The sequence below is a fragment of the Cnephaeus nilssonii genome (assembly GCF_951640355.1).
Source record: "Cnephaeus nilssonii genome assembly, chromosome: 21".
NCBI classification, from domain to species: Eukaryota; Metazoa; Chordata; class Mammalia; order Chiroptera; family Vespertilionidae; genus Cnephaeus; species Cnephaeus nilssonii.
Genome location: NC_137092.1, coordinates 10,065,605 through 10,087,324, shown reverse-complemented (window position 1 = coordinate 10,087,324; position 21,720 = coordinate 10,065,605). Strand labels below are relative to the sequence as shown.

At 50.9% G+C, this 21,720-nt stretch overlaps 1 protein-coding gene across 1 annotated transcript in view; it reads right to left on the bottom strand.

Annotated features, from left to right (window-relative positions):
• The window catches only part of PTGFRN (prostaglandin F2 receptor inhibitor), a 51,290-nt gene extending 30,002 nt beyond the window's left edge, over positions 1 to 21,288 (bottom strand). The window contains exon 1 of the mRNA XM_079761904.1: positions 20,983 to 21,288. Within this exon, the coding sequence (XP_079618030.1) occupies positions 20,983 to 21,031 (49 nt within the window). The 5' untranslated portion in view covers positions 21,032 to 21,288. The remainder of the gene's footprint in view (positions 1 to 20,982) is intronic.
• Between the last annotated feature and the right edge of the window lie 432 nt (positions 21,289 to 21,720).

Below are 21,720 nucleotides of genomic sequence, written 5' to 3'. Positions count from 1 at the left end.
TTAGCATTGCAACCCAGACCAAATGAACGCCCGTGACTCCTTCTGGATGCTCTATGAATGAGACACAGGAGAAAGCACGGGCTCTGAAGTCAAAGAGACCCACGTTCCCATCTGCGAGACCTCTCAGCCTGGCCTTCCCACTGCGAAATGGGGCACGCAGGATGCCATGCGTCCGTGACATGAAATGGCTAGCTGAGGGCCCACCGTGCAAGCAGAGCTCGACAGAATGGGGACTACCCAGCAGCAAAGCCACCATCGCCACAGTTCACAAGGGAACTGTGTCTCTTTTTCAATGTCATGTTGGAGAGGACCCGGCAATTCGGAATCTCCCTAGGAAGGCTTCCAGAAGTTCGTGTCAAGGGGAAGATCTTTAAGAGGCAACACAGCCTAGTGCTTAACCTCCTTGTGCCCAAGTTTCCTCATCTGAGAAATGGAAACAACAGTCACCACACTCCCCCCACGGGACTGAGCTACACGGCAATCACGACCAGGCCTACCTCGCAGTAAGGGTGTGTGATTACCATCTGCTGGGCAGGCCGCCTCTAGAATAAGCCTGATCACATCATTGGCCTTGTGGCCTTGACAAGGTTTGCAAAGGAGTTTCTTCATGTAGAAATCGTTTCAGTTCCTACCCCTTGTCAAAAAGTTGACCAGGGCTGCCTGGCCGGTGTGGCTCAGTGGTTGAACATCAACCTAGGAACCCGGAGGTCATGGTTCGATTCCCAGTCAGGGCACATGCCTGGGTTGCGGGCTTGATCCCCAGTGCGGAGGCAGCCGATCGGTGATTCTCTCTCATCATTGATGTTTTTCTCTCTCTCTCCCCTTTCCTCTTTGAAATCAGTATCTATACTAATAAAAGGGTAATATGCTAATTAGACTGGACATCATTCCAGATGTCCTTTCTGATGAAGCTGGGGTCCTTTCTGATGAAGCTGGGGCTGGGGGAAGCCAGCTCGGGTCCTGGGTGCCTGCCAGCAGCCGGAGGAGGGAAGCCTGGGTCCCACGTGCCAGAGGGAAGCCGGTGTCAGCAGCCGGGGGAAGGAAGGCCTACTCTTGCATGAATCTCGTTCATCAGGCCTCTAGTATATATATAAAAAGTAGAGAATCTTAGTGTGGTGAATGCCTGGAGTGGGGGTGGGAGCAAGCTAGAAGAGGTCAATGGGGGGAAAAGGGAGATCATGGTAATACTTTCAACAATAAAGATAAAATTTTTTAAAAAGTTGACCAGGGTTGAAGACTGCCCCCAGGCACGAGACTACATGCCTGGTAGGGTCTCTATCTTTATTCTTAGTGACCGCAGCTTGGGAGACTGATCCAGCTCCTTGTGTCTCCATCCTGCCTCCCCATGGCTGCCATGCCACTTCCCTGGCCCAGAGTCTTCAGGGCTCCTTATCACCTACAGGACACAATCCACCTCCCAGATGTCCCCACTGCGATCACCCCGCGCCAAGGTTCCATCCCCCTCACCACAAGTATTGCCAGCAACCTCCCAACTGGTCTCCTGGTTAACGGCTGACATTGTATGACGTCATTCCTCTGCTCAAAACATTCCAATCATTCCCCATTTGACTCAGATAAAAATCAGAATCCTCCCAGAGGCCATCCAGACAAAACCTCACAACATCTGGCTGTCCTCGAACCCCCTGCTCCTCTCCCTCTGGCTCCCTCCACTGTATTCCAGCCATGCACTCCTCCTACGGTTTCCTGCACAAAGCAGACCCGCTGCAACCTCGGGGCTTTCGCACGGCTCCTCAGTCCGGAGCCCTTTCTCTCTCTCTCTCTCTCTCTCTCTCTCTCTCTCTCTCTCTCTCTCGGCTTCTTCACCAGCTTCAGATCTTTATTCCAAAGTCACCTTCGTAGGAAGCCCTTTGCTAACCACACTAAAATCGCCCCGCCCCATTCTTCCTCCTGCCAAATTTTCTTCTTCTCACTTCTCCCTAATACACTTTATGTACGTTTATATATTTTTACTATTACGTATAGTCTGTCTCCTCCCACTGGAATGTAAGTTCCATACGAACGGTGATTTTTTTTTTTTTGGCCTGTTTTGTTCACTGCTGAATGAATGCCAGTGCCTACTCCAGGGCCTGGTACATAATAGCTGTTCAATAAATATTTGCAAAACGAGTGGCTGCATGAAAGACATACAAGACCATGCATGGTCTGGCCCATGGCTAGCACTCTAGCTTCTTCTCTAACCATTCTCCTACCCCATAATGCTTATGCTCCAACAAAACAAATGACCCTTCGTTTTCTGGAAACGCCATGCTCTCACGTGCCCCCTGGCCTCTGCCTCGGTGCCTGTGTCGGCAATCTCTCAGCCTCTTGCAAGAAGCAGCGCCAGCGCCCCCTCCTCTGTGAAGCCACCCATCTCCCCCGGGATCAGCAGGCACTCCTGCCTCCACGTTTTAGCTCAACCCGTGACAGCACCTTCGACGCTGCCTCTGTGATAGTGCCGCTGGGGAAAGTGAAGCAGATATGAACAGATGCTTGAAAGATCAAATTCTAATCTGAAAACATATAAACCCGAGCTGTGTCTTGCATGCAGAACTCAGCTGTCCCCTCAGCCATGCAAATCAAGATTATAAATTCTGGTAGCAGAATTCCAACTTACTACAAGCAATCTGGTATTCAGCAGATTTCCTTTAATAGTGTTAAATAACAGCTAATAATATTTTAAAATAAATATAAATGGTAAAAAAAAAAAGCATATGGCTTTTTTCCGATCAAAAAAAAAATCTGCATAGCTACACATTGCCAATTTTTGTCAAAATCTCTTTTAGCAGTTTATAACTGAGGGGAAAAGAATAAAACTTTCCTCTGGTTTTCTAAATTCTACCAGCATTTCAAATTGAGAGTCCCCAAACACACTGCTATTTGAACTATTATTAGTCTAGTTCTTCATAAAATGTCTTTACTAAGTAATGATTTAAAGCTTTTCTTTATCACCCTTTAAAGTAACATTGAGGATATTGTTGTATTGTTCAATGACACAAAAATCTATATAATAAAATTACCTTAAAATTAAGTACTAGAAAAAAAAACACCTGTTAATGGACCATTATACATTCTTTCCCCAAAGGATAAGACTAACCAGTTGAGTACCTTTGATACTCAAGACAAAATAAGTTTTTTCTTCTTTTTTGGGGGTAATCTTCACCTGAGGATATGTTTTCTCTATTGATTTTAGAGAGAAGGTAAAGGGTGGGGGGAGGGTAGAGGGAGGGAGGGAGGGAGAGAGAGAGAGAGTGTGTGAAACATCAATGTGAGAGAGAAACATTGATCGGACACCTCCCCCTCGTGCCCTCCACAACCGAGGCATATAACCTTACCGGGAATTGAGCCCACAGCCATCCAGTGTAGGGATGGCGCTCCAAACAACGGAGCCACACCCAGTGGTACTGAGGCTTCTATGCCAAACCATTAGCAATCCCAAAGACTAAGTGGCCCAGCACATGCAATGCCCCGATTAGGTCAGACTCTCTTTGATAAGTTTCAGAACCCTCCATTGCCTCCAAACTTCTGTTTTAAACATTTCTAAGTTTACAAAAATAAAACCAAAATAGCCAAAAAATAAAACAAACCAAAAAAGACAAAAAAAAAAAACCCAAAACCAATACAATTGTTACTACTAATATCATCTCTCTTTTCTCTACGCCAACTTCCAAGTCCTGTGTTCCCCCAAACATATTAAAGTCATGTGTCCTTTTGTACCTTAGCTTCAAGGAAGTCCTGTCTAAATATGATGGTCAACAACGGAAACCACCCATAGTTTACATTTCTACTAATTACCTCCCTCCTCTGTCTCTACACCTTCCTCTGCCTTCCCTGCTGTCCTGTACTTGCGATATTTTTACTCTCCTTTTAAGGTTTCTATGGCATGTATATATGTATTTTACTGCAGATTGCCTCAAATACTTTATTGGGAAAATGGGGTAAAAATGATATAAATTTCAAAAGACCAATTATTGGGATTTCCACTTCCAGGGGATTCTGTCTATCTGCTATGACAGAGTAACTTATGTCAGATCAACTCCGGCCCCGAGAACAACGACAAAATATGGATATATTACAAAACAACAGATAACTGAATGCATTGGTGAACAAGCCAGGATCCAGGGGGCAAGGTCAGACCTGACAATGTCCACTGCTTTTTCGCTGGAGATCCACCAATTGTAAGAGGTACAGGTCAGAGACTAAGTCAAGTTAGTAGCTTAGAGCTGTCAGCACCTCATGGGGCCAAGAAGACAACTGAAGTGCAGGTCCACGAAGAAAGCCACGATGTGAGGAGGAGTCAAGATCCGAGGGGAAGAGGCACCCGCAGGGAAATGAGCTGACATGACTGTTCCCCTCGAGGAGACGAACATTATGAAAGCGGCCTGGGGTGGGTAGTGGGGTGAGAGGGGCTGAGAAGCTAAGCACAAAGTAAATGCTAAGAGGCTAAAAGGTTAAGCAAAGTAATTACCCCAGACTTTCAATGACAACCCTGGAAGGGCTATGCCCTTGGAGTAAGAGTCAAGCTCAAAAACAACCAGCTCTCATCCGTACTGAAATCCAGTCTCAAAGCATCTCAATCCCTCACTGGGTTGTGGTCTTACTTACTTCTTTTACTCCACACGCCTAGCAGGAACAGAAAAAGTAAATCTTGGGAAGAAGAAGACATGCAGAGCCTCTATCATTTTTCAGTATTCAATCATAACTTGCCAGGCATTCCGAACAACAGGACCAAACGACAGAAAACAAGAGAAGAAAACAGATGATAGAAACAGACCCATAGATCCAGACACTGGTGTTATCAGACATAGACTTTAACTCCACTTAGTTTGCTAAAGAAAAAGACGAGAGGATTTCACCTCTTAACTAAAATCTATTGAAATTCTAGAACTAAAAACATAAATGTAATATCTGAAATTAAGAGCTCGATAAATGGATTTGCTAGCAGATTCGGTGAGGTAGAAAAGAAGTCAGTATAACTTATCCAAACTGAAGCCCAGGGTGCAAAAAAAGGATGAAAATACAGAAAAGAATCTAAGAGACACATGGGAGACAGTAAAAAAATAAAATAAAATAAAAGCTCAGACATGTGTAATAGTCCCAGGAGAAGAAGGAATGTGGTAGAATTAGGCAGAGTTCATTTTTGAAGACAAAATGGTTAAGAGGTTTCTAAAATCAACAATAGACAGCATACCACAGATTCAAGAAGTGCTATGTACCTCCCTGGTGGTGTGGCTCAGTTGGTTGGAGCATTGTACCGTACACCAAAAGGTGGCGGATTCCATCGCTGGTTGTGGTGCGTGCAGGAGGCAACCAACTGATGTTCTCTCTCTCTCTCTCTCTCTCTCTCTCTCTCTCTCTCTCTCTCTCTCTCTCTCAAAATCAATTAAAAAAGAAAAGAAAAGAAAAAGAAGTGCTATGTCTCATAAGCAGTGTAGACACAAGGAAAACCACACCTGGGCACATCACGGTAAAACTGCTGACAGGCAGAGAAGGGAGCAACAGCACACTGACAGCTGACTTTCAACAGAAAAGATGCTCGTAAGACCATGGAATGGCATCTTGCAAGTGATGAAAGAAAACAGCCAACCTCAAATTCTACACAGAAAACAGCCTTAAAAAAAACAACGTAATATAAATATGCTTTCCACCAACTTTCAACAAGGGGAAGAGAATTAATAAAAAGAAATGGTACTATAAAAATGACAAAAAGAAATACCAAAGGCATTTCTTCAAATAGAAAGAAAGGTAGTAGAGTAGACAGGCATAAAGAGCAGGAGACAGGATGAGTATGTGGGAAGTCTACTGATTACTGATGCTATGCTACAACACCAGTAATGCCTTCTGGAACCTAAAATATGTGACATCAACAGCACAAAAAGTGAGGGAAAGAGTGGAATAAATAGGGCCACTGGTAGACACTAAGTCCACAAAGCATGTTCTAATCCCTAGAACAACCATGAAAATGACAGAATGGATAACAAATAAACTAACAGAAGGCAGAGGGGCATAATAAAAAAAAAATACTTGATTAATCAAAGAATCCATTTCAGCTAAAAATCATGTAAGCATCTCTTAGTACTTACTTATTTAGTAATGTATTCACTTTGACTCATCATCAAATATCTGTCAACAATAAGACTGGAATACTAATATACTGCATCTCCCTTTATGCCATGCACTGAGGTAGCAACTATTCATAATTCATCATAATGAATCCACAGAACAGGACCATAAGGTAGGTCCTAGGATGCCACCTCTATCGTAGAACTGAGGAAACAGAGGACTGAAACGGAGACTCAGGGAAGTGAATCAACTTGCTGAAGGTCATAACAGCTATTAAGTGGGGAGCCTACACCCAAGTTTATCTGGCCCGTCTACACAGCACAGTCAAGGCCTTCAACTGTGCTGCTGACAATAGCACCTCCTGTTGATTGTGTCTTTGCTCTGAGGAGGAAGGAGAAAGCTTGAAATTCCCTATAAAACCTTTCAAATTCTCCAAGGGCCATGGAACCAAATCAGCAGCAGAGTAACAGAAATGAGTTACTAAGAGAAGAAGTATTAATTCTCAAGATGAAGTAGGTAGGCGAGAGAAATAGAGAAATGGGACTGTTAAAAATACCTTCCAGGTTCTTCAATTTTTTTTTCCTGAGATACTACCTTCGTTATTTTAAGCGAGACTAACTCTAACATCTCCCACTTTCATATGCAAAAGAGGTAAAGGGAACTTTCTTCCAAAGCCGTGTGGGAGGGCTCTTGGCAGCTCAAGGCTCTGACTTTTCGGCGGTACAGATAATTGATAATCAAGAGGCCACTCCTTCCAGATGAACATCTGCCTGCCTTTGAAGTACCCGCAAAGATAATGAAATGCCTCCGACTTTCTTCAGCCATGGGGATGGGTGGGGGCAGGCCAGAAAAGTCAGGCACGTTTTCCAAGGTAACCTATTCCTGCGACATTGCGTTCAATAAGCAGGATTGGCAACCGTGAGGCATCATTAAGAGAGACGAGCTAATAAAGGCTAAACTGAATTTATCTACTCTCTCCCACCCCCTCATGGTATCCATGGGAAATCGATTTTATTTCTTGGGTTATCACCCACGATTCTAAATCAAGACCTGCAGAGTCCAGGCCAAGGGTTTTTGCCACCGCTCACATTTTATCGTCTCGCTGAGCTGCCTAGAAGCAAACAGCCTGAACTTTCCAATCGGAGCCGTTTGGAAAGATTGGCAGTTTTGAATCCAGGGGTCCAGGCAGAGCTGAAATACTGACACGAAAGAGCTCGTGGTATTTCAGCTTGCCTTATAAAAGGACACCTGAGTCCCCTCGCCTGAAACCTTACCGGGCCTTTAAGAGAGACCGAAGGCCTATGGATCTCCACAGGGAGCTAGCTCCCAGGCCGCTGAGAGCTAGAACTGAGCACGGAGGTCAAACTTGTAAAGCTTTATGGGGCCTTTCTTGGCGTATCTGACTCAACTAATGAAAAACCTTTGTCTCTTCCCGTCTGCCACCGAGAGGCCTGGCAGGGAGGGGCTGTGCCAGCTTCATCTAGACAGTCCCTAAGTGATGAACATGCAGCAGTGTGCGCACCGAACAAGTCACGGCCAGCAGAGAATGCGCAATGAGGTCACATGTGGCAGGACTTCAAAATCCCATCTGAAAAAAGAAAAAAAAAATCCCATCTGAACGCAAATAGGTTCTACCAGAGCAGGCCTTATAATCATTTTTTTTTTTAAGGTTCAGCTAAGACCTCCCTGACATACACTAGACACATAGAATGCTACTCATTCAACAAACAATATTGAGCAAGCAGCCCCAGTGCCAGATGATGCCTGGGAGAGGCAAACCGGCCCCTGCATCTTCTTTTGAGGGATGTATGTGTGATGTGTTGAGGGTCAGAGGTGCACTTAGAAACTGTGATGTAAGGAAGGATATAAGGAACCAAAGAGAGACACGAACCAGTGGCATGGAATTCAAAGGGAGGTTGTGCCCACCCAAAAGGATTAGTGAAAAGCTTCGTGCATTGTCAACGTTTGAATTGGGCCTTTGGTTGGTGGGGGCGGGGCGGGGAGATTGGACAGGCTGTATTTCTTTCCCGTGTTCTTCCCTTGGCTGAAACCAATAACCCAGCCCGTCTCTGCCCAACAAAAACCTACTTAGTCCAGACGTAACGCGCTCACGCGCATCCACCTTGCAGAAGCCACTCCTGATCCGCCCCCAGGCTCAGTCCCGGCCCAGGTGGAGTTCAGAATGTGCCCGCTGAGGGTCAATGGGCACGGCTGCCAGGATCACCCGGGCATGTCTGCCTCCCTTGCTGGACTGTGAGCCCCTTGAAGGGGCAGATGGCTGGTTCCCTGCTCACCATCACGTTCCCAGCCCAGCGACAGGCCTGGTGATGTCATGACTGCACGAGCTTCTGCAAACTGGAACTGATCCCGGGATCATCACCCACGTGGGTTATAACAGGAGTCATTAGTCTCATTTATATCAGAAATGGCTCCTCGTCAATGAATTGTCAAAGCTCTTTGCTAAGCTCATCACAGAAAGTGAGAGAAACAGACATCAGTCCAGAGAGCAGTTCTCAGTACCCCAGACGTGATGCAACCTCAGTGTTCCAAACCCCACATTTCACCCCGTCAGTTTTATTATCACTCTTCTTTGGGGCTTGAGAAGCCAATGAGCTGGGTGCTAGATCTTACAAAAGGGTCCCAATCCAGACAGGCCACTAAAGCCCAAGAATGGATGTACAGGTAGAGAGGAGACACAGGTAAGTGATACAAATAGGTTTAGAGGATTACGTCGGTCGTCCTACCTAGTCTGCAAGAGCACCTCTGTCTAAACTAGCCCAGAATGTTCTCCTGTTCTCCAAGCTTTCAGCACTTTCCCCTAACAATCCCTGGACACTCCTGCGATGCCGCGGCTCTTCCTGTGTACGTCACACCTCCACATCGAGACCGCACCCACAGGAGTGGAGGGGCTGTCCTCGTGGGCCCAGAGCTCTGGGATAACGTCAAGCAGGGCGCTGAGAATGACCAGAGGCAATGAACGAGGCAGCCGGCACGAAGAGGCCCATGTGCCGGCCGCAGCATCCCTGCCCCTTCCCTCCATGGGCCAGAGCCGGCTGCTGCTACAACAGTGAGGACCAGCGGGAGGACTGCGGTCCGGAGGCACTGAGCCACAGGGCCCTGGGCGCACGCTGGACCTGAAGACGGACCTGAAGACCTCTGCTCCTCCTCCCCGTGAACAACTGAGTGAGGCCCAGAAGGGAGCGGTGCCAGTGGGGATGGGAGAGGTTGTGTCACCCGCACAAAGCGAGGAAGGGGTGGAGGGAGAGGAGAGACAATGAGGAGAAGCCATGAGTCGTTTGTCTTTCCCGGGAGCTGCCAAGGAAGAAGCCGAGGAAGAATGGAGACGGTCTCAGCCCTGTGTTCATGGCAGACTCCATTTTCTCCTACCCGACCCCACAAACATACGCCTTAGGAAGGAAGTGACCAGCAATCCTTTCGGAAATACTACTAAAAGGACAGTAAGCACACCTTCCCAAGAGGGTAAGGACACATCCTAACCTCTGCCCCTTTATGACTTAAGGCCCACGATTTTATATACAGACTTCATATACGTCACATATTGTATATGTTACAGACGTAGAAGTACACATGAGATAAATTAACGTAGAAATGAGTCTCATTCAAAGACTTGAATTCCTAGGCATTGAGATAAAAACAGACATGGGCCTGCCATCAGGGTGCTTACCCTCGGGGCTAGGAGGCCCAGCACTCACCCTAACAGTCAGAGCATTCTAGTCCACGGCTGTGCGCTGAAGGCACGCGGCTCAGTGAGCCCACGGCTAAGGAACTGGCACAGGCTGGCCCGTGCCACGGGCAGCAGCACCCGGCTCAGAACGGGTCCCCCTGTCTCCCGGAAGTGAAGCTTGACTTCAGTTCCCAATGGAAATCGTTCCGAGATAAATCAAAAACAAAAGAGGGGCAACTCGGGAGTAGATTATCCAGTCGTTTCCAAGGACACGGAATGAGGGGCACTTGGGAAAACTTCAAGGAGTCGTCAAAATTTGACGGTGTGCTCAGTTTCCACACTTGTGTTTTGTTTTGAAAATATATTTGCATTGATTTCAGAGAGGAAGGAGGGAGGGAGAGACAGAAACATCAATGATGAGAGAGAATCCTGGGATCGGCTGCCTCCTGCACACCCCACCCTGGGGATCGAGCCCACACCCCGGGCATGTGGCCTGACTGGGAATCGAACTGTGACCTCCTGGTTCATAGGTCGATGCTCAACCACTGAGCCACGCCGGCCGGGCTCCACACCCCTTGGTTTTGAGGTCCAAATGCCTTCAGTGACCACGCTGGACAGAACAGCAAGCTTGCCACCATCACTGCTGTTTTCTTAGGACCAAGCTCCCATCCTCCTGTGTGGTAACTCCCTTAGGCCTTGGGTCCCTGAGGGGACACCTGGGCAGTATATACCACCTTGAGGTGCGGGAGCAGGGGTATCCTGCCCGGTTACTTACGAGCCAGGAAAGACATGAAGCTTTCGGGACGCATCCTGTTGTTTCAGATGAAACTTGCTTGTGGGATAAATTGTTATTAAAGTAGGACCCGGATGAATAGACCACATGATTGTATAGAGCTTGTTTCCACACAAAAACCATCTAAAATCCCCCATTCTTCCTCTGAAACTTACCCGTGCCTCTTACCAGGTGATAGTGTTTAGAAGAAATGCTCTGATCAACTACCTAAGGGGAACATCAGTAATTGTTTTATGAGCCATTTTCCTTGTAAGGAAACAACCAAAAATAGGGTTATGGCCTGATGCATCACCTTCATTTAGCAGGCGGGCTTCCTGTGAGCCCCGGCAGACCGCACCGGCCTCGCCAGCGCGCGTGGGCTCTTAGCTGCTCTGCGGGCGCTGACGACACCTTGCAGGGTGACTGCTCACCTTCCTCCTCTCCGCCAGCCTCCCTCCTCAGGGTTCAATACATCCCCGGGGTCTCTCTCACGGTTCCAGCTAATCCCCAAACGGGACACCAACCCAAACACGCTGATCTACTCCTGCCTACCACGGGAGTCATTTCCAAACCAGAGATGCTTTTCCTGCTCCCGGCTCACACCACTTCCCAGTCCCACCTGCTCCAGGAAGGCCTTCCTTCCTGTCAGCCCCAGGCCTCCGTTTCACCCCCATAATCCCGACAGCCCCATCTGCACAGCTCCCCAAAAATGCATCCGCTCGGATGCGCAAACAAGCACCAGCCACCCATTCCGCTGTTCAGTATAACTGGACTGCATTTCCCGATTCCCTTGTCGTCTCCCACGGTGTCGGGAACATGGCAAAGGCTCCCTCAATGCTGCTCAAGTACTGAAAACGAAGACCCCCAGGACAAGGAGGGATGCCTCGGCCTGCAGCCTCGGGAACAGCGGGGCATCCATTTGTGCCTTTGAGCAACATGACTCAGCGGCCACCCTGTGCCAGGCGCTATGCTTGGTCTTCACTTGGAACTGGCTGCATGGATCTGTCCGTCAGAGATGATGGACTATAATGCCTTCTAATAAATAAGAAAAGTGCCAGGCTTCAGAAAATGGAAAAATGAATAGCTATGCCAAAAGCTGTTTTGTTTTGAACTCCTCTCTGCAGCATAAGCAAAGCAGCAGCACCCTGGACAGACGCCAGACCCGTGGGTCCTCGGTGCCGAGGACATCCTGGAGGGGGCAGAGCACTTGGGAAGCACTGGCCACCCCTGCACCCCCAGAATGGCCAAAGGCGGAGAGCCACGCCAAACACAAAACACAGCGGGGACTCTCTCGGAGAGGGCTCCTAAGAAGCCGCGAGAATATCTGCATCCGCGACGCGTGAGAGAACGTCCCTGGTCGGCATCTGGCTGCACCTCGAAGTAGCCGGTGCGCCGGCGACTGGGTTTGCATGTACGGGTTCCCAGCAGAAAGGAGGTTTTCCCGGTTGGATCCTTTTGGTTGTCATTGCCTCCAACACCATTTTGAACCTTCCCCGTTCAGACTCAGAGATTAAAAGGAAGAAAGTCCCCATCACGGGGAGCACGTTTCTTAGCCGATGAAGACCATGGGTGGGAGTCGTCTGCATTTCAACACCCCTGCCCTTGAGGAGACACTGGGACACACCTGAAGCTATCTGTCTTCTCGCCCTCGTCTGGGGCGTATTAGGAAAAGGAGAGCCACCCTGGCTGGGTTTCTCAGTGGTTAGAGCACCAACCTGCAGGCTCAAGGGTCCACAGTTTGATTCCAGTCAAGGGCGCGTACCTCAGTTGCAGGCTCGATCCCCTGTCCCAGTCCAGGGTGCATGCGGGAGGCAACCAATTGATGTGTCTCTCTCACATCAATGTTTCTCTCTCTCTCCCCCTCCCTTCCACCCTCTCTAAAAATCTATGGGGAAAAATTTCCTTGGGTGAGGATTAACAAAAAAAAAGGAGAGCTTATCGGGCATCAACGTCTGCCAGGCTCTTCCGTGGACTCGAGAGCCGCGTGTGGAAGAACACCCAGTCCCGCTCCTGAGGGCTGGGCCTCGGTTACTCACCCCCAGCTTACTCACGGCCCATGTCCTCAACAAAACTTGCCCCGAAGTCAGTAATAAGAAACAGTCTGTCTCCTAGAAACGCCTTGCTGGCTCTATCGCTTCTTTGACCTTTCCCAGAAGTCCGCCTGCAAGCGCAGTCAGCCTGGTGGTGGGGACACCGCCGTAGCCTAGAGAACCCCGGGGGTGGGGAGAGATGCGTCTCCCAGCACAGGGACTGGGCTGGAAGGAGGAAGCAGCTGCTGATAGTGACAGAATGACAAACAATTCCCAGGGCCCTCCGAGGCCCCCGCCCCGCTGTAGAGAGGTGCCAGGCAGGTGAGAGATAAGGAGCGCAGGCTGCAGACGGGAGGGAGGCTGGGGAAGATGGGCCCGGAGCCAGGGCTGGACCAAACAGCCCATATGGCCCACAGCAGGGGTCGGCGTGGACTCAAAGAGTTCCGGAGACGGAAGGGGACCTTCGGGGGTCGGCTGCTGGTCCAGCCGCTGACGTTCCAGAGGCGAAGAGCTATTTTTCAATGCGTCCAAGGTCACAAAACTAGTGAGTGGAAGATCCAGGGCCAGAATCCAAGCCTCCTGTTTCAGAATGCGAGGAAACAAATGTTCTCACATTGTGGCTAATTGTATCAATTCCTTTCTAGGTTTGCAAACACATGTTTGACTCTGAATAGCTAGACTAATGAAGAGGTGGAGCAGGGAGCTGCGGTTATGAGCTCAGATCTGGACCCTGCCAACTGGGTTTAAATCCCACCCAGCAGCTCTGCCACTAACTGAGTGACCTTGAGCAGATTCCTCCACCTCTCTGTGACTCAGTTTCCTCATCTATCAAATGGGGGCAACAGTACTGACCTCGTGGGGTTTTGAAACCTACTAAATGAGTTAATATATGGAAAGTGCGGTGTCTGGCATAACGTAAGCGCTATGTAAAAGGTAGGAAGGAATTTCTTAGGGAGGTTGGTTCCTCCTCAGCACACCTGTCCCCAAACCCCAGCTCATCTTAGCCATACCTTTCCCCTACAATACCTGGGACTGATGCTTCTAAAAAGTCAGACCACTGTCTCCTAATCTGCTCAGACCCAACCCAGTCAGGTATTAGACACACACTGGCCAAAAGGACATGCGAGGTGAAGACTCTGGATGTTTATTTTGGCTCCTGCCCGCCCAGCCTACTACCCCTCCGATTCCTCTCCCAAGACCCTGGATGCAGACGTTGCTTCTTTTGGTCCTCACCGCCTACCTTTCTGGCCCACCCACTCCCTTGTGCCTCTGAATATGCTTTTTCACCCTCATCAACGCCCTCTGGCCCCTCAAGCCGTCTGCCATTTATCAGCTTTTCCAGCCTCACTCACCTGCCTCTCCCACCTGGACTCCTGCCTCCATGAGGCAGCTCCCTACAGATTCCTGCATCCTTCATCCTCCCACCCTCATGGCATGGAGAGACCACACCATGTGATCCCGGGCTGCCAAACTTGGTGGGATCAAGTCAGGGAACCAGGTTGGCTGCCTCCACTACAGACCTAAGCCGACCCATCCTCATGGCTAATTGAATGGCTCCACATTCCCACGGAGCCCACCCACACTCCTCTCGCTCTGACTCTGACCATGGCCTTGGCCTCACAGTTCGCCCAGGAAACCAAATAATCGGTGTGTCGAGCACTCATCCAGACCAGGGCATCTCAAACTTGAGCGATCGTTCGAATCCCCCGGGGATCTGCTTACAACCTCTCACTTCCCTCCTCTTCAGTCGCCAAATCCAAGGCTACTCTTTGCCGTGATCTCTCTGATTTTACAGCAGCATTTGACCAATCCTGCTTTAACAAGTCTACTCACTCTCATCTCTGCTTGGCCTCTACCGAGCGCGCTCCTGGTTCTCCTACCATCCTCTGGCCACTCCTTCCAGAGCTCTTCCTTCCATTTCCTGTTCCCCAGCAGGCATTCCCAAGAACCTGACCTTGACCCTCACCTCCGTCATCCAGGTGGTGCTGCACATTCTGGCAACAACAACAACCACGGGTCTGGTGCATCCTGCCCCACCTTGGAGGGCAGATCTGAGTCAGCTCTGTTCACGGCAGAATCCCCGGCACTCGGGACAACGCCTGGCCAGGGTTCGTGAACACTCTCAGTGTTAACTGAGTGAATAAATGACCACTCTCCAGGTCACCGAGCTTCTCCACATCCATCCTCACACAGCTCATATCTCAAGGCCAGGTTGGGGCTAAGGGCTGTGATTCACCAGGTAAAAGACATAACTGCCAACCTCCATCAAATCACAGCACACACAGGAAGTGACCACATCTGTATGGCTCTTGGGGTAGCCACAGTGTCTGGTTTAGGGGCAGCTCTGACCTGTCAGCTGAAGGCATCGGTAAGTGGGACACACATACAACCCACTTGAAACCCTGGCAGGTCCTTACCACAGCACAAAAGCCGGGAAGTCCTGGCCCAATCCAGTTCTAACGAAAAACGAGAAAGAGCCATGATCAGGATGTTCTTGGCTTGGTGTCACTTGTAGCGCCTGCGAAGTAACCCATCTGTCTGCACACTGCCTCTATTTTTTAAAAAAATAGTTTATTGATTTTTTTACAGAGATGAAGGGAGAGGGATAAAGAGTTAGAAACATCGATGAGAGAGAAACATCCATCAGCTGCCTCCTGCACACCCCCTACTGGGGATGTGCCCGCAACCCAGGTACATGCCCTTGACCGGAATCAAACCTGGGACCCTTGAGTCCGCAGACCGACGCTCTATCCCCTGAGCCAAACCGGTTAGGGCTTTATTAGGATTCAAAGGTAGCACCCATTCTGAAATGTGCCCTGAACCCTGAAGCATGGTTCTCAGCCAGACTCCTCCTAGGCCAACCAGAGTGTTTCTCCATCCCCTGAATTACACTGAGTGATGTGAACGCTTTCACATTCCGGCTGCTTAGAAAGGTGCGAGGCAGGACGCAATTAAGGTCCCAGCGCATCGTATTTAAACTTGAATCATTTCGCTTAGCGACTCCACAATCTCGCACCAACACTCAGGGAGCATTGTGGCGAAATCAGCATTCGAAGAACGCAGACGTGTACACAGCGTCATCATCTCTCGTCTACGCACCGGCCCAGGGCAGCAGCAGCGACTGGGTCTAATCCCGTTGCTTCCCAAAGACTATAGTTGGTTTTGGGGGGAAATCTTCCAAGATCTTAAAAAACCACCGGCTGTGCCAAATGCAGCACTTGGCCTCTTCCAGAAGATAAATTATGGAGGATTTTTGCCAGTTCAAGTTCTTTTCCCAACGCAGAGCGTCAAATGGCCTTGCTATCCTGCCTTTAAGAAACCCATGCAATTAAACAGCAGAGCTATAAAATGCCCTGACAGCTCCCCCACCCCAACTTCGCTTGATAAAGTGAGGTGCAGTCACACACTGACAGACGCTCGCACACCTTATTTAACTGCCAGACACAGCGCCGATATGAAAACCTACGTTCGATCTCCGGGGTTAAAATGCGCTCAGCACTCCGTCACTAAAACAGAATAGCCATATACACGCGGACCAGCCCGGCTGCCTGGTAAGGAATGAGCACTGACGGCGAGAGCTCCTATTCAGCAGGCTAATAAGAATAATTACAGCCAGGGCAGGCATTAATCAGCTTGGCAGATACAGGAATTCTGTTAACAAGGCTAAAATGAGTGCCAAGGAATCTCTGAAGGCCACAGCACTTCAAAGACCGCTAGGCGGGATGAATGCACGGGGGTTCCTCCTGCCGGGCCTCCTGCTTCAGCGCTTTCTGGAAAAAGCTGCCTTTCGGTCCCTGTCCTCGGAGAAGGGGTGGTGACCCGCCATGGGGTTGCAGGAATTGTGTCTGGGCTGCGCTCACCCCAGACCCTGTTATTTTGAACCACACGTTTGCTTTCAAACACCACTGTCACCCCTTTCCACCTAAATTAACCTCAAGAAATACACTGCATTAGGTGATGGGGCCCATAAGCCAACTTCTCCTTAGCAGAGTCAGCATGGAGTCCCAGGAGGACTCTGGACAAGTGCCTTCACTTCTCTGGGCACCAGTTTCCTCACCTGGAATATGGAGGGAATAACGGTACCTTCCTCCAAGTGTTGTTGCGAGGATTAAATAAGAAAATACACGTAAGAGCCTGATGCTTGTCTGCATGCACTAGGTCAGTAGCTGCTATTTTCACTCTGTGCCTGTATAGGTGCAGAGCCCTGTGTAGAAGCTCTGAGAGAGAGCAAGCAGAACATTCAGTACGCGGACACAGGTACCTTACACAGGAGTGCTATGCCTGGGCAGTGGGAGGGTGGGCGCTTTTTTATATATTTTTTTACCTTATATCCTTTATAACTGACACAGAGACTGCTCGTTGACCTCCCAAATCTGTTCTTCTCATCTTCCACAGTAGCTGGCACACGGCTGCCAGGCGACTCTGCATGTGTCAGCTTCCCTTGCAGCTACTGAATTCAAAGGAACGGAATGTGTGCAGAAATGATGGGTGCCACTTCCAAGCTTGGCCGTGAGGCCTCCATGGACGCCTCCATGCCCTTTTCCCCTTTATGGGGCTGGGAAGATGGTGATGACAACCAAAGGGACTTTAGAAACTACCGGTTGCCCTAGCTGATTTGGCTCAGTGGATAGAGCGTCAGCCTGTGGACTAAAGGATCCCAGGTTTGATTCCCGCCAAGGGTACATGCCCGGGTTGCAGGCTCGATCCCCCCAGTAGGGGGCATGCAGGAGACAGCCAATCAATGATTCTCTCTCATCATTGATGTTTCTCTCTATTCCTCTCCCTTTCTCTCTGAAATCAATAAAAATATTTTAAAAACAAACAAACTACGGGTTGAAGACCATGAACTGCCATCAGCCTGGTAGCCAGAATGGCTGTGTGGAGCAGGGGTCCCACCCAACCTTTTCATCTGAAACATCCCCTCGGGCCTGCCAAGAAAGACACTTCTATTGTCTGCGGCTCTGTGCTTTGAGTCTATTTGTGAGAGCAGCCTGGCCTGCCTAATTAATGCCCTTCTATGTTAGGTGAGTTTTAAAATGTAGACCCAATGCTTTTGTCATTTAAAAACTACTCAGTGGATTTGGCAAATATTTTTTTAAAAGACGCAAATTAAAAATATATTAACCTCCCTCCACAATCTCCATACCTTCTCTTCTCTAATTCATGCTGCATACTAGAGAGGACTTACCCTCCTCAATCAGACTGCCATGTCCTGTGAACTTTCCATGGCTACCCATTACCCACAGATAAAGGGATACATACATGTATCCAGAGCCAAGGTATATTGAATACCTACTATGCGCCGGGCAGCCTATTAGTAACAGGGATACAATAGTGAACAAGACCAGCGTGGTGCCTGCCCACAGGGGGGTATAATCAGAGTGGGGATTGCGGCCAGGAACAGAGAACTGTATACAGTGAGCTAAATAAGCGGGAAGGTGGCAGCACGCACAGGGCCAGCAAACCCACCCCTCAAGGTCCAGACTTCTCAGCACAGCACAAGAAGCCCTCAGCATCCACCCCAACCCCAGCTTTCCAGCTTGCTCTCCCATTATATCCCCTCCTCCCACCTCGCTACACGGACCTTCCTTCCATGCCATCTCTGAAGAGCCATGCACCTTCCCTCATCCACACAGGGTGTCTTTTCAATGCCCTTCCATCCTTTCTTTCAAAATTCTTCTTGTCCTCAAGGCTCAGCTCCAATACCACCACTTTAGCAAAATCAACTCCAATCCCACGCCAAAGGAATCGTCCTCTTCCTTGCTTCCGACCAGCACTGGGTTTCTATGTAGGCATTTCATTCTGTCCTGTAGCTGGCTGTTTTATTACCTGCCCACCCACCCCCACGGGTCACTCAGGGTGGCGTCTGTCCGGACACTTGTGGACTCTAATGGACACTTGAGAAATGCTGTATTGAATGGATAAACAGGGTGGGTCAGACACAGGCACCACGAGTGAAAACTTGCTCCATGAAGCTGAGTGGATGCTGATGGGATGGCAAGTTCGTGAGGGAAGCTTCATGGAGGAAGCTGAGTTTTAGGAGGAAAAGGAAAAACACAGGCCAGAGCAGAGAAGCAGGAGGGGCATTCCAAGGCCAAGGGAAACGACAGAGCCAGAAGGTTCACCAACAGACCACGTGAAGGATAGCAAACAGGTTCCTTAGAATGAAGTGTCTGAATCAGAGAGAAGACCAGAGGGCAGAGGACACAAAGGGAAGCCAATCCGTGTAAGAAAGTCAGAAAGAACCTACGTGCAAAGGATGGGCCCTCCCAAAACTCATCCTTTAGGGAAATAATGAACTGAGAAGGGAAGCTGGGGGGAAAAGCCCTCCACACAATGGTGTGGAGAAGCATCAGGACCTGGGCTACAGGAGCAGCTGTGCAAACAGGGAGGTCAGGACGGAGCTGGAGCCCGCCATGTGGGCAAAGCCACAGAACTGAGGGTCAGTGAGAACGTGGAGGTCAAAGAAAGTGGCAGCAAGGTTATGCCCGGGTTGCAATACAAGAGGAAAGATGATCTTGCTTATCAACAGATCAAGTTTCAGGCATCGGGACATTTTGCTCGAGTGGTACAACAGGGAGGGCATCCCAGAGGTCAGACGGAAGCCAACCCAGTGTTGGCGGCAGAGTTATCGGGTTCAAGTTCAGGGTACAGTTAGGAGAAAAGGCACTGGCTGGTGACACCACATCCCCTGTGTGTAGTGAATGAGAGGTGCCCAGTCAGGGCAGGAGACACTGGTACACAACCGAGACTCCCCCAAGCTGTGCTTCCCCCACTTTTAGTCTCTCTTTGGCCTGACTTCTTTTCAGGGTTACTCAAGGGCATTTTTTTCAAACTTCTACCAGACCCCAACACCTTCACTGGTATACAGGTTGTGGTGTGACCTGTACAACTCTAGGGGGAGTCATTCTCACACGGACTATAAAGTGCACGCCACTCCTGGAGTTGTGCAGTGCACAGTCTGTGCAACCATTGGCCACCAGCAGCGTACCACACACGTACACCTTGCACGGGTCCCAGGGTGAAAGGGAAAGAACAAAAGCACTAGGATCTGGAAGCTTTCTGTACACAGTGGCAGCCAACACGAAGGGGCTGGGTCAGCTCTCTTGGGGAGTGAGTTCCAGAAGACCCCTAGGAGGTGAAGGAAGAAAACACAGCAGCTAGAAAGGCTGGCACCCCCAAGAGCGGGAGTCACGGGTGGGGCGTGTGAGCCCCTGAGGCCAGCAGGACGGAAGTGGCTGTGCAAGGCCTCCACTGGGACCCTCCGACCATAAGTGCAGAGCATTTACCCCGCGCACAGCTGGGGCCCGGCCGGGACAGACACCTCACCGCAGCGCTCTGCAAGATTCTGACCGCCTTGCCTTCTCAAGGGGCTTGGAAGGAAACCCGAGGTCAGGTCTCGGGATTCATTCTGTTCTGGTTGACACAGACCCAAAGGATCCAAAAATATCCCGGCATTTAAGGGTCAGCCTTGGGTACCACGGTGAGCCCTTAATAAACACATGTACCTCGGTGGTGGATAACCACATGGTTATGGCAACGGAACCATTTCAGATAACCAGACGTACCTATGTGAAGATGGTGTCTGTGTGCATAGAATAAAAGGAAAATGGAGAGGGGAAGAAAATCCCACCCAAAATTCCTTGGGTGGGGTGAGGGTGCCAGGCCAAATTAACAAGAGGTGCCAAGGTTCGGGGAGGGTGGAAGGCAGGAGACAGTGAAGGGAGCAAAAGTAACAGGTAGGAAAAGTTGGCGAAGCCACGGCTCCCAGGTCTTTGTGTGTAAATATGGAGGTAGGCAGCTTCCAGAAGAAATAAAAGAAAAGCCCGAGGCAGACGCTCTACCCACAGAGAACAGGACAGAAGGGCTCGCACGCCCATTTTCATGGCAGCGCCCTGGGCCACCCTGTGACCTTCGTAGAAGGAAGTTGGTAGGATCTCCCGCTTCCCCAGAAAGGCAACTCAACCTGGGGTTTGCCTGTGAGGAGCGGGTGAGCCGGTCTCGGCGATGGCGGGGCAGATCAAAGGCGCCTATTTCCGCTCGCGAGCTGGGGATCCCAGCCAGGGACCGCAGGCACCTTCCGGCCCGGGAGTTCAAGGTGAGTCGGGCTCCCAGCGGCCAACAGGTAGGGAGGGCCTGGGGCAGCCGGTCACGGGCCACTCCCCGCGCACGTGTGGGGGGCGAGGCTCGGCCTAGCAGGGCGGGGATTGACATCCCGCGCGTGGCCGGGGCGGGTTCGCGCCTGGCTCTGGGGGCCCCGCGCGGTTCCCCGCCGGGCAGCGCCGCCCGCGTATCCCGTCGGGTCTCCCAGGAGCGGCCCCGGCACCCTGGGCGCCCCAGGCCGCGCGCCACAGCCGCGCCCCATGAGTCCCCCCAACCCCCGCCCTGGGGCCCGCAGGTCCCCCCGCGCCCCGCCGAGACCCGCGCGCACTCACCCAGCCACAGGAGCGCCAGCAGCAGCGGCCTGGGCGCCGGGCGCCCCATGCTCGCCCGGCGGGAGCGTCTCTCCGCCGCCGCCTCCTTCCCCGCCGCCTCTCCTCCGCCTCCAGCTCCGGCTGCTCCAGAGTCAGCGCTCCTCCGCCTGGGCCGCGCGCCTGCTCCGCTCTCCGCGCCAGCCGCGCACTCCCAGCGCCGGGCGTGCGTGCGCCCCTCGCGCCCGCCCCCCGCCCACCTTCCTCCGCCCTCCTGCGGCCCGCGGGCACCGGGAGCCGGGCGCCTCGCCGCCCCGCCGCGCCGAGCCTGCTGCCCCGGCCGCTTCCCGAAAGCAAAAGGGAAGAACCGCAGCGCCCGCCCGCGCCTCCCATCGGGCGCTTTGCCAGCAACAAACACAAACTTTCCCAAGCCCCTCCCCGCGCCAGGTAACGGAGGGAGCGCGGGCCGCCCGCTTAAAGGGGAGGCGGCGGCGGAGCCCACCCAGCCCTCCTCTCGGGCCCCCGCCCACGACAAACTTTCCTCCGACCTTTAAAAGTTGGCGGTGCAAAGTCTGGTCTGGAAAGCCCATCATTTGAGCTCCTTTCCGGGACGCCCTGCGTCCCGCCACCGTGGAGTCACCCACGCTTGTCTGCTGTCCCCTTCGGCTAACTGCACGCACGTTCCCCGCCGGGCCCACGCTGAGTACCCCACCCATGAGCAGATAGGCCCCTGCTAAAAATTATTCAGGGGGGACGACGGAG